Here is a 16,550-nt window from a genome sequence, read left to right on the forward strand (position 1 = left end):
ATCATTTTAACATAAATGTCTGTCCATGTGTCATTTAGGGAGTAATAGCAGAACATCTCTATGGAAACAGTATGGCTATAGTGCATCTAAGAGTAATATGTCCCATATCATAATCACAAAGGTGGCATGCAGAAAAAAGAATTCTAAAGGCAGTGCAAGTATATGTGTTGCATTATTTTATTCAGAAAAAAAGTGATGGGAAAAATGTAACCTTTTCCATTGAAGTGCCTGCACATAGAAAGCAAGAGCACACACATTAAGGAGCCTATTCTGTAGCCACATCCTTTCAGGTGCCCAGGGATAAGGAGAAGTCAAGATACAGGACTTTGTGACTGGTGGGCATTGGCACATTCCACCTGTCTCTGCAAATTGGCCAGAGACCTCCTGCTAGGAGCAGTGCACGCCACCAGCTGCTTCAGATTCTGCAGCTTGTCCAGCACCAGCAGAAAACCTCTTCAAATACAGGTGGAGGTGAATTTCAGTGTTAAACAAAAAACAAAGCAAAACAAAAAAGGAAAAAAAAAAGGAAGAAAATAGTTGCAAATAGTTTATCCAGCTATTCATTCACATTTCAAAAATGTACATAGGTCTGTGAAGGACTAGAAAATACTTCTTTAATTCTCCTCTTCCATTCATTGCTATTTTCCTAGATTAGTTTTTATATTCCTGTACTCCTAACCTTAGGAAGGTACAACACTGACCATGGAAGATGAAGAAATGAAGAAATTACATGAAAAGCTGAATTTAATGGATGCAGATGGCAATATCACAATTATAGTTTACAGCAAGGAAAAAATACAAAATCTGACAGATACTACAGGCTAGCTGTAGGTAGCAAAGTGAAATAATGTAAGCCAGAATTTGGTCAGACAACTGCTGTTCTGAAAGTTTGTCTTAAATATTTTATTACCCCAGAGGAAGTACTGTTTCAGCTTGGTAGTGCCCTTAAGTGCTTTGCTGTAGCTTTGGGTTAGAATGATTCCAGAGAGAAGAACAGTACCCACTTGAACAAAACCCATTTTCTTTGTTTCTTGTGAGACACAGGGAAATGTTTTTTTTTTCCAGACAACTACATAGTCATTTCAGCCTTCCTTATTATATGGTGTCTGCGAGGGCACTGTAGCTGTACACCACAGGGGCTGAAATAAAAAATCATTTGATATTTTGCCTTTTAAGAATCCAAAATTAGAGGCAAACATCTGTTAAACTAACAAGATACTGTATTCTATCTAGTTGATTTTCTGCCACCATCCATTCCAAAGAACATACCAGTACCTGAGTTCTCTCTTCTGAACATGAGAAATAAAGGAAATAACATTGCTATTATCACATTTAGAAAGCATCAAAAACCCCCAGCAGTCAACACTGCACATCAGTGTACACCACATTACAATTTCAAGGCTACGAATGAAATGAGAAGTGAAGAACAACTTTCCATATCCTTTTGTAATTTCCTCCAGATAATATTTAAAGAGTAGCAGTAGAAGGATTACTTAGATTACAGAGAATTTTAGAGAATTGTTACAGCAGAGGAGCGCTGTTAGTGACTGGAATGTACAGTGCTTTGGTGCTGCTTAGTTCTGATAAACAGGTGCTGTGTACTTGCAGGAACTGGGTATTTGAAAACAACTGTTGCAGTGTGATGCACTTCCAACTCAAGCAACTTATCTGGAGCTTTTGGAATAAATTCTCTTTGTTTAGGACATGTCCCATCAGTCAAATTTGAACTAAAACAAGAAAGAGAAAAGAACTGAAGTGGATGAAGAGATTTCTTACAATCCCAATTCCTCCAAAAACTCAGATTTGGAAAAAACAGGCGACAGGAAGGCTCTTTTACTGCTATTGGGCACGGATACTGAAGTTTTAACTTGACAGTACATATTTAGACAAAAAGGATAAGTCACTCACAAAGTTTTATAAATTCATATTGGATCAATAGAAAACATAAACTAACTTCTTAACTGTCTATTCTCCTTTAGTAGTAGCTATGGAGAAGAGAATATCTCCCTTCTTTGAATTACAGTGAACATATACATTTTAGTATTTTATACTTAGACTAGGAAAGGAGTCAGATGTCAGAGGTTTGCCCTTAGCTTCTGTCTGCCCCAGCTTTTCCAGCTGTACAGGCACTCTGCTATGCCTTGCTCCAGAAAGCACAAATAGGAGACATTCCTGAGCTGTTTAGTAGCAGATTAATAACATTTTAAAAGTGGCTATATGTTTTTTCACTTCTCACCACAACAATATATGATTCTCAAAAGTTCTAAAATACAGGGAGTGGGTGGCATTTCAAACACAAAAAACCCCAGAAAACTAAATGCAGGAAGGGGAATTTCTTCAGCACATTTGCATGCAGTGCACTAGAGGGCCCTCAGGAGTTAGAAATAGATGGAATGCACGTTTGAAAGGCACATACTTCACAGGACTTTTCATTACAGAATTTAAAATAGAAGTTGCTGTGGTTTTGTGTGTGGGGTTGTTTGGTTAGGGTTTTTTTTTAAACGTGAGGTTCATGTCAGTTTATAGCAGTTCATATGCAACAACATCTCAGTAAAGTTAGCTTCTCAACAGTTCTTAGCTTGCAATGAAATACCTAAATGTGAACCATACTTAAAAGTGAAATATGTTCTAGATGCCAGCTTTTACTCAGTTTCTTTTATTAGCTTAAGGAGTTTACCAGAACAAAGGATGTGTCAAGCTGAATAGGTAAGAAATTTTATTTTTATAGCAATCTCTATACAATGTGCACTTATTCTTTGTTTCTTGGAAAGGATCTATAAGCCACTGTAATTTTATTTTAAAAACTACAGCTAGATTCTTTTTATGGCTTCACAAGAGTGAAGAGGATTAACCATCTTTCAATTTTAATGTATGTTTATGAACTATATTCATGGTCAGCTAGGGAAATTTGGCACTGCTAATGTATTTTTATATTAGTGAATATGTCCATATTTAACTACTAGTCACTGGTTCATATTTGGATCATTTACAGCATTTCCATAACATGAGATTTAGTGAAGACTTTGTCTTGTAATAAAAGATAATGATCTGTATTTGACAAGCATTTCTTCTAATGCTGGAATACATCTGACTGAGATTGAAAATTGAGCCTGTATTTAATGGTTTTGGTGTTTGATTTAACTGTACTGAGAAAGTAAAAGATTTATCCTGACAAATTCCTACATGCATACTGTCTCACCTAGAACTTCTTTTCTTTGAAAAATATAGAGTCACAGATGTTGTGTGTGAGTAATGAAAGGAAATGCTACTATTTTCTTTTTGCAGTTTGCAGAGAAGATACATAGATCTTTTAGACTACAAGTCAGTAAACTTTGCTTACGCAGCTGGCTCCATTCATTCTCTGAAGCCAATCACTTCCTCTGTGGTGGCTGATAAGAATTTAACAGTTTGAGAAGGTGGAGTGTCAGCATCCTTAGTACTGACCACTTTCCCAGGCATATCAGTAGCCTCTGTCCATCACTCATGCTGGAAGATACTGGGAAAAGGAGAAATAGAAATTGGGGAAGGGAAATAATGCATCATCATCCTGGCTGGAATGTACAGAAGACTTTATGCTGTTTTCATCATGTGGATTCACTAGAGAAATGACCCCTTTTGATCAGCCAAATCAAATCAAAAACTTATTTATTTGCTGCCTGTGGCCCTCACAGCTGCTGAGGGTCTGGACTTGCAGGCGCCCAAGGACAAGGAGGAATCTGCTAGTGGGCACTGCCTGTGTGATCTACCTGGGATTCCTTGTCAGCCAAGTGGGTCATGTTTTACCACAGCACAAAGGAGGACATCGAAAGATCAGTTCCAGGAGTCTCCAAGATGCAGCTCAAACTCCTTTTCTGGGCATCCCACTGGATGGCACCCTGTCACCACCCAATTTCCAGGAACCCCAGCTTGGTAGCAATGGGACCTTGCTGCCACCCAATGTAGTTTATATTACGCTGCGGTCCAAGCGCAGCAAGCCTGCCAACATCAGAGGCACAGTGAAGCCAAAGCGAAGGAAGAAAAATGCAATCCCTTTGTCCTATGGGCAGCATTTTCCAAAAGCCACTTTTATGGGCTGGGAAGAGGCCTTTGCCCAGCAGCCATGGCGGGCCACACGTGCCTCAGGCACAAAGGGAGCAGTGATCGCCGTGGAGGCAAGAAAGTACCAACTGGATGAACACAGACATAAAGGAATGGCTATCAGGGAGAGAGGTCATCAGAGACCTGGGAGGATTTCTGGAGCTGTAAAGGCACAGCTCCAGCCTGAGGAAAGCAATATCAGGATTTACAGCGAGAGCCCTCCCTCATGGATGAGCAAAGATGACATCCTAAACATGCGCATGCTGGCAGACTCTCCCATAGAGAGCATTCAAGAAGTCCCTTCACACAAAGCTGTCCTGGCAGTATTTGCAAGTGGTCCCAGCACTACGGGAACTGCTTGTAATCAGGGACACTGTGGAATTGTCAAAAGACCTCTCGACATGAGTGAGGTGTTTGCCTTTCATTTGGACAGGATCTTGGGGCTAAACAGGAGCTTACCTTCTGTAAGCAGGAGATCAGAGTTCTTCCAAGGTAACACATTCATGTGGTTTTCAGTGTTTGCAGGTGGGGTGCAGAGGTTTCCTTCCCGCTTGGCATTAGCCATGGGGCAGCAGCAGCAGCTACCCCCTTTAACTCCTGCAAGCCCAAGAACTAACTCCGTTGTTACAGGGAAATAAAGCCAGTGTTTGTGTGTAACTTCTGCAGTGCAGTTACTCTGTCCAGAGGATGAATACCCCCAAGCTTGCCTCAAATATCGTAGAGTCGCTGAGGGTAGTAAGAGTTTCCTAACACAAGTCTGGAACAAGAAAAAAGAGAAGGAGCAATCCATAGATTGCATGACATTTTACAGACTGCCTGAAGTGAAGCTGGTGAGAGATTCCAGAATCTCTGTGATTCAATGGGTATTTCTGATTTTTTTAAATAAACTTCTCATATTTTAGAAAATACTATTGGAACTTGTCACAAAAATTCATTTCTCAGGTGGTAGGAATGGGGTCTGATAATCTACTCAGAGAGGTAGGGAACCTGCCTGCAGAAGTCTGAATCTTCTTTCATGGCACTAATCCCCTTGGGAACTGAAAATTTTTTAAAAGTGCTTCCGTTTCTTCTGTTAAAGTTAAAACCCAAACAAACTACATTTCAGTGAATTCTGCTGTACATTTTGAGGTTCAGTACACACATCTATATATTATCCAAAGAAACACACATAGTAAATATCTCAATAGGCCTGTTAGAGGATTAGTATAGAGTTTCCAATTAAAAAGTTGGTTTTTGACCTTTAGTGAAATTAAAGGTAGAATTCAGACATGTAATGTGAGCTAGAAGTCTACTTTAAAATTGCTACCTTCTTAAATATGTCTTCAGCATAAGTCCTATTTTTGTACAGTCGCAAATCTAAAAGGACTATGTTGCATTTTAGTGAATCATTGCAAAAGTAGCTAGCTATGTTTTTGCTGTTCATTTCTTCCTTTGAAATCAGCTTATACCAAATAGTTTTATATCAGTCTGCATTTCTTAAAAAGAAAAGTAATGCTAGAAAGATTTTTTAAAGTCTGACAGGAGGAAGACAACCCTGTGATTTCCAGTGTCTTCCTGCTTTGTAAACCTTCCCTTTGGCAGCCTGTACAACAATGGGAATGAATCTCTAGGAACAACAGTTTGGAGGCTTCTGAATATTATTCATACTTGCAGAGCATGGAAGATACATTATGCCTATTTTATTTTTAGGAGCAAGATCTATTGCTATAGAGCTGTCATAAGGCATTAAGGCAGTTCGGATGGGGGAACTCTGCACAGTGTGGCTGCAGAGATGACAGACTGCAAACCTCAGAAACTGCTATTAGGCTAATTGTGCATTGTGCTGCTCAGTGTCTGTCACCTTACAGTATGTTTTGTACTGTCTGGGACAGAGTGTGTCATTCTGCCCTCTAATTTTCTTTTCCTCATAACTGGCTAAGTTCCTATTGCAAGAGGAGTGTTGCTAGGTGATGAGAAGAGAAATAGCACTATTTTGGTCTCACTTCATTTTTTCCAGCTAAAGGCTGAACAGAGCATTTGGAACAGTGACTGCACCTTGTCTCTCATTATTTCTTTAGCCTGGAAATATGCTGGAACTCAGATGCCTTGTAACTACTTGAGCTCTTTACTATTTATGTGCTTGTGTCTGGCATAATGTGAAAATATTTGTGGCAGGAAAATGAGCAAAAATATAATTCTTAAAACTAATATGAGTAATTAGCTCATTGAAATTACCTATATATGTTAAGATAGGTGAGCTCTGTAAAGTTTTTTACAGATTGGCTTGTGTGAATGAGTTATTCACATGGGAAAGCAAGCAATGCAGGATTAGAGACTGCATGTGTGTATGAATATACACTATTTCTGGGCTGACATATCTCTCTCCCTGACACATCCCTTTAGCTTGCCTCAGTTGTGATGTGATCCAACAAGACATGTTTGATGTAGCATTAAAATTTTAAAAAATGGGCTTTTCAAAACTGTCATTCATTTTGTCAAAAGCAGTTTCAAAGAACTGCTTAGTAAATCCCTGTACAGTTTCTATTTCCCTTATTCCCACAGATCTGACACTGACTTTTTTTAAAGTCTAGCAAAATACTGTATGCAAGTTCCCTGTCTGCTGCCCTCACCTTCCCTTGTTAATTGTAAACCCTTTCAAGTTTTAACTGATTTTTTTTTTTTTTTGTGGCTTGTCTAATTTTTCTGTCATCCATCCTGTATGGAAAAATCAGGTATGGTAACTCTTTCTCTCATACTTTTACAATGAATTGACTGAATATAAAAAGCCTGAGTAGTGTAGGTAGGAAAAGCCTTTTTGAGTTGGGCATGAAAGTCTAAAAGAGCATGATTTTGTGCATACACAAGCAGTCATTTTTTACTTCCATTGCTACCTACAAGATGTGAAAAATATCTCCTATAAAAAAGTAAGGACAATCCTATAAGAAATAATCAAGAAATAACCAATAAATAATCATAAAATTGTGTCTATTGTGGAATAAATGAAGGCTGACCCTTATGTGTCTGAGTTTTGGGATGGTCACATTAATACTACAGCACTGAGGTACTTCATTATTTCATAACCTTAGCCTGAGGAATAAGTAACCTTGCTTGGTGTTGCAGCCCTACCTTAATGACCCTTGCACAGGAGCTAAGTTAAATGCCTGCATGTATGGCCTCCCGCTCAGCAACTGCATTTGCAGGCTGGGACAGTGGCAAGTAGGCTTGAGCTACAGCTGGAGTTTGTGGGCTGGGGCAGGCTGGCTGGCTTCTCTGTCTGAGCTGACAGCTGTAAGGATAGTGCTCTGGCTCCTTGGATAGCAGCAGTGAGGCTTTGTTCAGCTTTTGGTACAATAGCTGTTGCTATGCACTTTTGTTGCATCTCTTGCTGAGGGACTGAACTACTGCGTGCTGATGGTAACTTCTCTTCCCCTCTGGTTTTCTGGTATCCTGAGTCTGACTAAACTGAGAATAATAAGCATGGGCAATAAGTACTCAATCTGCTATTTGACCAGAACCCCCTTTCCCCCTCAAACTTGCAAGAAACTTCTCCTTTGAGTAACACCTTTCATGGCTGGTTTAGTGCAAATAGATGAATGAAATGATAGCTCCACTGGTTGCACTTGTTGTTTTGCTTTACTGGCCTCTGCATGACTATAAAAGGTGTCCTAGTTTTGTCCTTGTTATAGTTTGTGCTATGAGCCTGCTCTTGCCATCCCATCAAAAATTATGCAATATGAATCACCAATGTCAGGGCAAAGAATAAAAACATAGCACTGCTTTATGCATTCAGGGTGCTCTAAAATACTTTCACATTGTGCTGTACCTCTCAAAGGGGTATGAGAGGCATATTTCCAGTATGCTGTTGTGTAGAGAAGTTAATGTACAAGCAATAATGCAGCCCATAGTCTAGAGAGCAACTAATGCACATTTCATGCATTCCTTAATACTGACATCCGTATGAGCGCAGGACAGACATTGCAATGAGGTGCATAAGGAAGAAAGAAAAATAAATGGCCTAACTTCTCTCTGCTTTCTGCATCTGTTCCTTATATTTTCCCTAAAAAGTTAAACTCTCAAAATTGTTCTCTGTATGCTGGTCCCTCTCATTTTCCACACTAAATTATCCTTTCTTGCTAATACATGGACAACTGACCTCTTCTTGCAAATGTGTCAGTGGTGAGATGTACTGCCTTGCAGCGAACAATGGTGAGTTTGAGAAAGGGCTTTAACTACCTCATGAAAGATTTTCTGGTTTTAGTGTTGATCTTCTGGGAATGTTTGAAAATATTTTCTTTTGAGGAAGTTAGAAAAAGTGCTGTAGCTATAAGTCAGAGCACAGGAGGAGAGAAATGTTTGCAAGAGCAAAATGTGGTTCCTAACCACGTGAAGTTAAGAAGCATGCAGTTTATTTTCAAAGTGATGTGGAAATCTAAGATGATACCTGTGTTGAAGAAGCCATGCAGTGATACGTCAGCGAGCGGCACATGAAGCAGTTAGAGTACCTTGAGGTGGTCTAGTCTCAGCAGCCTGAGGTTTCATCTGTTAGCTTATTCAACTTAGCTAAGACATTTTTAGAAATGTTCAAAATGTTTAGAAACATTTAAAAATGTATATGAATTACTAGGAAGATGGTTTCAGCATGAGTTTTGGAAAATCTTTCCCATACAATTTTGAAGATTGCCTTTGGGCAGTTAAGTTGGTATGTAGTTCTAAAATGGCAGATAAAAATAAAATGAACCCAATCAGCTCTGGGTGAGATTCAGTGCAGTGCAGCTGCAGCAACAGAAAAGCAGTACCCCTCTGTGTTAATATCTAAAGCTGACTGAGAAAGAAGCACATACAGAATACACTGGACTTTTTCTGAAATGTGCTTCACCTTCCTGGTTGTGGCTGTAGGTGTCTTCACTGTTGAGGTACCTTCAGCCCAATCCTAATGAGGTTTGAATCAGAAAAACTCCACTGATTTGATGGGGGTCATGCCAATTCATGCAGCTGTGAATGCTGCTTATCTGCTTTAATTCAGCATCTTCATATTTTTCCTGCAAGTGTCAAAAATTTGAGTCACAGCTCTTTACTGAAGCTGCTGTTTCATATTCCTGTAATCCAATTTATATTAAAGAGTCGAAAGATTTTTTTTTGGATCATCTTTTCTGCTCCCATTTCCTTTGAAATGCAAACATTTCCTGTATTTAACCGTAGTCTTTTAAAAATGTTTTTGTATCTTAATGGAAACTGGCATGATATTATTCATAGTTTTCAAGTATTTATATTACTATTGTTTATCATGTCCTTTTTGGGTAGACAGGAGATGTTTGTTTTCTTAGAAAACTGTTTATGTATTTGAATTGTGGAAGAATTCATGAATAGTTACATAAGTTGTTACTGGAGATATAAAAATAATAGATCAGATTTAGTCCTTATGAAAGCTGTCTTTTTTTCTTTTTTTTTTCTTTTTTTCTTTTTTTTTTTTTTTTTTGGTGAGAATTCCAGTGCTTAGATAGACTTTCTCCAAACTTTCTTGGAGAAGAAACCTAGCTCATAGCTGATCTAACTTGGGTAAAGTCATCTACAGTGTAGGTGAGATAGAGCCAGAGTGAGAGAGATGGAGTAATGGGTAGGATTTCCCAAATAAGTTACCTAAATACTTATTCAGGCATCTCAGTAGAGGAGAAGCCTGATTTTCAGGAGTGCTCAGCTCATTTTTGCAGTGGAAGAGAGTGAGGAACATGGTGCTTATAAAGGTAATACTGATCATAGAGAAAGAGTGATCGCTGTTCCTAATGGAAAGACACATTCTGTGTTTCTAAGGAAACACTGGGCAGCTGGGAAGGAAGTTAAAGAGGTGGTGGTTGGGTTCGCCTTGGCTTTGGAAGGACTACCTTGTATGTGCAAGCCATGGCAGAGAGAAGATCAGGTACATTCTGGTTTGGAAAGGAGCTGGCTTTTCTCTTGGGCTGGAATGCATGCGGGGCCAGTCTGTCAGGCTTGTTTGGTGAATGGGAGATGGAACTTTGCTCATCTTTTAGTGCTAGGTACAGGCAAAGATCATTTCTTATCTGTTGTTTTACAACAGTCAGCATCCTTTGAACAAGTTGATTTTTGATTCAGCTGTGTGGAGATTGTTTTTCACAGTCCTGGCTGCTTACAAATGGAGCATTGACATTGGCAGCTTTTACCCTGGTGTTGGCACTGATACCTGTTTTCCATGGGCTATTTTCTGTCTGGTTTGCTTCTGAAGAAGATGTCCTGGACCTCTTGCCTTCATGTGTTTCTAAAAGCTTTTTTGCAGATCTGTCTCTGTCGCCCTGGGCATGTGGAAGACAAAGAGACAATTTAGGCTGCACTTAACTATGCAATAAATTGTGCAATAGAGTAGACTAAGTTCAATGATCTTCAAGATGAATATGAATAATTTTTAAAGCTTTATATGTGTTCCAACACTTTTTAGTAAACAGCACTTAAGCTTTGCAGTTAAATGGTTCTTCCTCTCTGTACTAGGACATATTTTGATCTCTGTCTACAAACCCTAAAATATAAAGGATTTCTTTGTTTTAATATGTACAAGCCACGGTCAGTCCTGGGTCCTTAGCAGTTTAAGCAGCAGTAGCATTGCATCAGGAATAAAAGGAGAATTTTGTAATAAGATAAATCTGTCTGTTCCTTGATGCTGTGTGAAATAAATTTATCTGTTTTTATACTGGAGAAACTAACTTTAAATTCTTTGATGAGGTTTATTCTCACGGTGAAGCTGAACATTAGAATTCACCAAAAAGAGGTCCTCTGTATTCATTTCAGGGAAGAGGAGAATATTCTTTACACAGAAGAACTAAAGAATTTGGCTAAAATATCTGCTATGCAAAACAGATCTCATATCTAGGTAAAAAGCCCCAAATTTGTCAAGTTGTTTATTCATGCTATGCTCACACTCTCTAGTATTCTCATATATCCTTTCAGAGCTGTGGAGTAATACATTATAGTTTTGAAATACTAAAAATAACAAAATAAATCCACTTTGAGTATAGGATTTGTGGTGTCTCTATGTCCATTATGCAAAGAAAACCCCCTTTGACATAAGTTTCCAGCTCTTGAAAATTAGCAGTTCACTGGTATCAGAAGGAAATTACACTGTTGATTCACCATGACATTGTAGGCTTTTAACCTACCTAGAAACTTTTTAATAGTTTGGTTGAGTATATGATTTTGTACATTAATCTCTTGCTTCAAACAAAGAAAGTCTTCCATACACTTAAGGCATTTATGCCTATGTTTCCAGCGCTGTGGTGGCTGGTTATGGATGTAGGATAAGACCACAGTAACCAAAGAATGTCAAGATATTAGTCCCTGGCTGGTTCTCCTTCCAGATCTGTAAAATGGTACATTTACTAATGCTTAGGCAATGTCTAAGGAGGAATGAAATTAAACTGATAGTATTGCACTATAATAATGGTATTTTCCCCCCTTTTTCAGGTGGTCAGGCCTGTCCTGTTATTCTCTGGGATTCCTCACTGAGTCCAACAGATAATAGTACCCATTCTTCAGTGAGGTTAACATGGGGACAATATCAACAGCTATTGAAGAAGAAATGCTGGCAGAATGGTAAAGTTCCCAAAGCTGAGTGGGGCTGTACTGAAATTCATCATCATGAATGGTCCAAGATGGCACTCTTTGATTTCCTGTTGCAGGTAAAGTGTTTACTGAACACAACTATTTGCCTCTCAAGTCATGTGATCAAACATAGGATTTTGAGAAATAGTAATTTTAGTGTGTTTCATTTTTTTTAATGGGAGAGGTATTTGCATAGTTTAAAATTATTGCTGGTCATTTCTTATGATTAAAATATCCAAAATGCAGCTTATAATTAGTCAGGAACCCTAACTGACTCATTGCTTTTTAAAGAGGAAACAAAGGCTTTTGCCTTGATTTGTTTCATATTGAGTCAGGCATACTGTTTCTCCTTCACTCCTTGTTTCTCCAAACAAGAGATCTTGACTGTGTTCACAGCTGTAAATCTCTGTTTACTCTGTGGTCCTTCCTGCACCTCCCCAGCCCCAAGAGGTAACTGAAGTTAACTGAAGTGGTTTTGGTGACCTGCAATCTGGAGCAAGGTAACAGTTGTAGTGGATAATTTTTCCTTTTTAAAAAAAAAAAAACAAACCCTAGACAATGACTTAGTAAAGAAGGAGTAGAGCAGCGACTGATGAATGATAAATCTGCTGTTCTATTATTCAGAAGGAGGGGTAGGTTAAAATAAGATACAACAGGATTGCACTTCACATGACAGGAGACAAATTACTCTTGTACTAATAGCTGGTATCAGAGGGATTTATATCTCTGGTTGCCTACCAGCCAAGAACATGTATTCCAGAAAGTGAGTGAAAGTGGCTCTCATAGTTCTTAAAGACTACAGTTTTATCTGTGTGCTCTCAAAGTTTATCAGCAGCAGAATATGAAAATTTGAAAACAATATGCCAAGAAATGGTTCAGTATTAAAAAAAATAACAGCAGTGCTTCATGAGTCATTCAGAATTAAAGAATATGGTGAAAAGTATTTTCTGTTAAGCATAATTCCTTCAGAAGAATAGGTTTGGCACTTCTAATAGATCTTCCTAATCTCCGGTTTCAAATGCTGTAAAGCATAGAAGCAGGATATAAAATGCTTATAGCTTTACTTTAATGCTTTTACCTTTACTTGCCTCCTGCAAGAACTCAAACAAAATGGATTCTTTAATTTTGGGGGTTTGGACCTCTTATGTACATAAATGTATGACAGCAGATTGTGCCAAACTGTATGCATCAATTCCAGAGTGTTCCATCATTATGTCTTAGCACTGAAATGTGCAAGATATTGTAAAGAGGCTGTCTGTAAGAACAAGATTTCCTTGTCTATTTAATACATGCAGAGGATTCCTTTAATGAAAAGGAATGGGGTCTATACATCAAAGGAGTCTTTCTAGAAGGACTCTGCTTTTCTTCTTTACCTTTGGATGGATTGAATAAGAGATCCCAGGAGAGAGAACTCTGGAAGCAAGAGGGGCTCTACAGCCTTCAGATAATGAATGATGCTCATGAAAGGAGAAAGAGGAAGAGAAGTCTGTTCCTTTCCTCAGGATTTTGATGTTTGGAAACAAACACTGTTAACAATACAACTAGAAATAGAACTACGTAAAAGAAACCCCAAACAAAATCAAAACAAACCCAATTCTCAGACTTCCATTTGATTAAAGAGGTGACCTTTTTATTTCAACATGCAACAAAATTCTGCATCAGGTGGGGTCCTAATTTTGCTGGGAAGTCACAAAAATAAAATTGTAATTTTAGAAGGCTTATGTGAACAGTAATGCTTTTATGCTTAGAGCAGTTTGAAGAATTAACAGTTAACAATGAAGGACAGAAAAAAATGATTGACCTTTGATGAGCTACTCATCAAGTCTTATGCACCAGACCAGACCTCCACTCTCTAAACACCTGTTAGCAGGAGCAGGTCTGCTGTCTGGGAAGATGAGCTGGAGCCAAAGGCTGCCCTAGGACAGGCAGGTCAGCAGCAGGAGAGGCAGGCCAGCAGGAAGGATGGTGAAAGCCACAGGCCCCCTTTGTAGCCCTGTGAGCATCAGGCAGAGACAAGATAGGTCCAAGACTGACAGGCAGGAACCTCAACCAACAACCCAGGAAGAAGCAGCACAAAAACCCCCCCACACCCCCTCCTCTAAAGGACTCAGAAGAGGGCTGAGCTGCCTGAGCTTAAAGGGGGCTCCTGTGCCTAGGGACAAAGTCCAAGGTGAGACTTTTAAGGGCAATCCAGGCCAATTTGTGTGATCAGGGCTGTAGCAATGTTGAATATTTACTCTCATCTACTCTCAAGGGGTAGCAGCACTTTCAAGGAGTGATTTATCCTTCCTATATTAGTTGGTTATCCTAAAATGGCATCCATTGCTCTGGATGTGCCTTGTTCTTGTCACTGTTTATTAAAAGGAACAGAAACAACCTAGTCAAAAGAAATGCCTAACATTTACACCACCAAAATTAGTCCAGATTTATGTATTCTTTCCAGCTAAGTGCTGTGTGATGAATACTTGAGGTTTTGCATGGGAAAAAATAGTATAGACCATCATGTCATAAAAGTATATACCACAGGGAGGCTGCTCAGTGGTTATAAATACACTGTTCTTACAGTTTAAGAACAATTTTATAGCTTTTGATGGTTTGTTGTGCCCCTCACTGGTCTTTTCAGTTATTTTGCATACTGTTAGCCTAATAGATCCCACAAAATTAAGATCCTCTATGTGTGTCAGACTGTGCTATTTCTATTGTTCTCCAGCAGAGAAAATGTAAAAAAAAAAAAAAAAAAAAAAAAAAAAAAGAAGAAAGCGTCTGACAAAGAAAATAGAATTGTATTCACCATCTTGTTATTCCAGTTATACAGTGGTATTGTTCCATTATTTTCAAAGAATTTTTACTGGCATAATAGATCATGGCTATAAAATGGATAAAATACACAGTCTGAGCAACTGCTTTTAGCAGTACCTGAGGTATGAGGAGCAGGTCTTCGATGCTGTTTCACTTCAATGCTGTTTTTAATTACACTTGTCCTGAGCTTGCTTTCCTGTCAGCTGGGTTAGAGAGCAATGTCTTACAGTGACACTTTGCCCCAAGTACTTTGGTATTGTTTTCACTTGGCACTCTGCTGTGCTTTGTTTTAGATCTATAATCGACTAGACAGAAATTGTTGTGGATTCAAACCTCTCAAGGAGGATTCCTGCATGCAGCAAGGACTGAAGCTGAAGTGCAATGATCAGGATGCTGTTGACCTGACACACATAGTTCAGAGAAGGCATGACCAAAGGCACTTGGCCTTTATAGACAATAAGGGTTTCTTTGACAGAAATGAGGACAATCTTGACTTCAAAATACTACAAGGAATCAATGAGTAAGTTTTAAATTATTAATTTTGTAAAAGGATTATTAATTTCTTCCCAGTTTGAGTATGTGAGACTAAGCTACTGGAATAAATATCATTGGCCCAATACATTGACAGGATGTGTCTAAAAATGTGTGAGTAATCCCACAGCTGTAAGAGATACAATTAACATACATATGATTAGGTATGCGTGGACTTCCTTTGCTGAGTTGCAGCCTATATTCTTAGAATTGATTGCTAAACCACAATATAAATACTGCAATTCAGAGTAATGGCAAAAACTGATGAATTTCTTTGTGCTTTTCCAGATTCCCTGCATCTGCAGTTTCAGTGCTGAGGAGCCAGCATTTACGTGAGAAGTTGCTCCAGTCTTTGTTCCTTGACAAAATATACTGGGAGAGCCAAGGAGGCCGAAAAGGAATTGAAAAGCTTATTGATGTAATAGAAAGGCGGTCCAAAATTCTTCTTACTTATATAAATGCACATGGAGCCAAAGTATTGCCCATGAATGAATGAAACAGTCTTGTTTCCATCTGAGAGAAAGTCTTTACAAAATGTTTTATGGGGCAGAAACTAACGGTAAAATTTATTTAATTCATAGCATTATTTTTTCCCAAACTTCCAAGTTTACTTTTAAATAAGAAATCTTACATGGTTTAAAAACAACATTTAAGTGTCAGCTGCAGCTCAACACAGTGTAGTCTCTTTTATGTCACCAGTGAAATGAAAAATAACCAAATTATAATATGCAGTAATATGTAGGTAGCATGAACACTCTTTCTATTGAAGTGTTTGGAAATTAGCAACAGGATTTTCAGTATGTTAGGCTGGATTGCTTTTACTTCCCTCATTGAAGTCAGTAGATTTTATTGCAAGTTTAAATGGGAAAAAAGATGTGTAAGCACTTGATACATTGATAACACTTGCTGAAACATATATAATATAGGAATTTGTTCTTTTATTAGGTATTCTAAAATGCCAACATTTCCAAGGGCTTCTTTTACTTTATTTTATTTTAGATCTTTTGAAGTATGAGAACTAAATTCAGTTCTTTTAGATGCAGGAGTGTTTGTGCTGGACATGAGGGAATTTTAAAAACAGAGTGAGGAGAACATGGCTTTAGCAATAATAATTATTTTGACAAATACAGTTTTTACTTGTCCACTATGGAGTACAATTAATCATGAGTTACATTGCAATGTATTTTTTTCAATGCAAATTGTCCCAATGTGGGGGTGGATGATCTGATATTTTCTGTTTAATGATTAACTGTGGATTAAAAAAAAAAACCACTACTTTATCTTTGTGTGAATATGCTGCTAAATAAGTACATGTTTTGTTTTTGCAAAATTCTTGACAGTATTTTTTGAGGATATTATAAAATAGCAGACCTCCTAACAATACTGTTGTTAAACCCAGCAGAGGAAATGTTTATTCTGTGTCCTCAGCTCTAGCCAGCAATTCAAGCATGGGTTTCCATTAAGATTGACCACTGTGGGGTGATGATTGTAATTGAGAACTTGCCCCATGAGTTCCCACAAGTATGGTTGTTAGGGAAGGTTGGATAAGCACTTGAGAT

The 16,550-nt window shown here is 38.3% G+C and overlaps 1 protein-coding gene across 1 annotated transcript; it reads left to right on the forward strand.

The window, feature by feature from the left end:
* The first annotated feature begins 2,419 nt into the window (after positions 1-2,419).
* GASK1B (golgi associated kinase 1B) lies at positions 2,420-16,260 on the forward strand. The gene is made up of 5 exons (XM_038136159.1): positions 2,420-2,706; positions 3,286-4,569; positions 11,524-11,738; positions 14,754-14,980; positions 15,280-16,260. The coding sequence occupies exons 2-5, from the start codon at positions 3,573-3,575 to the stop codon at positions 15,485-15,487; spliced, it is 1,647 nt and encodes a 548-aa protein (XP_037992087.1). The 5' UTR covers positions 2,420-2,706; positions 3,286-3,572; the 3' UTR covers positions 15,488-16,260.
* Positions 16,261-16,550: the final 290 nt, after the last annotated feature.

Source organism: Motacilla alba, chromosome 4, assembly GCF_015832195.1.
Source record: "Motacilla alba alba isolate MOTALB_02 chromosome 4, Motacilla_alba_V1.0_pri, whole genome shotgun sequence".
NCBI classification, from domain to species: Eukaryota; Metazoa; Chordata; class Aves; order Passeriformes; family Motacillidae; genus Motacilla; species Motacilla alba.

Bases quoted from the DNA above. Each gene is read 5' to 3' on its own strand.
- GASK1B (XM_038136159.1), top strand. From the start codon at position 3,573: ATGCTGTTTTCATCATGTGGATTCACTAGAGAAATGACCCCTTTTGAT. The intron at 4,570-11,523 runs GTAACACATTCA...CCCCTTTTTCAG, and splicing joins GAGATCAGAGTTCTTCCAAG to GTGGTCAGGCCTGTCCTGTT. The intron at 11,739-14,753 runs GTAAAGTGTTTA...GCTTTGTTTTAG, and splicing joins TCTTTGATTTCCTGTTGCAG to ATCTATAATCGACTAGACAG.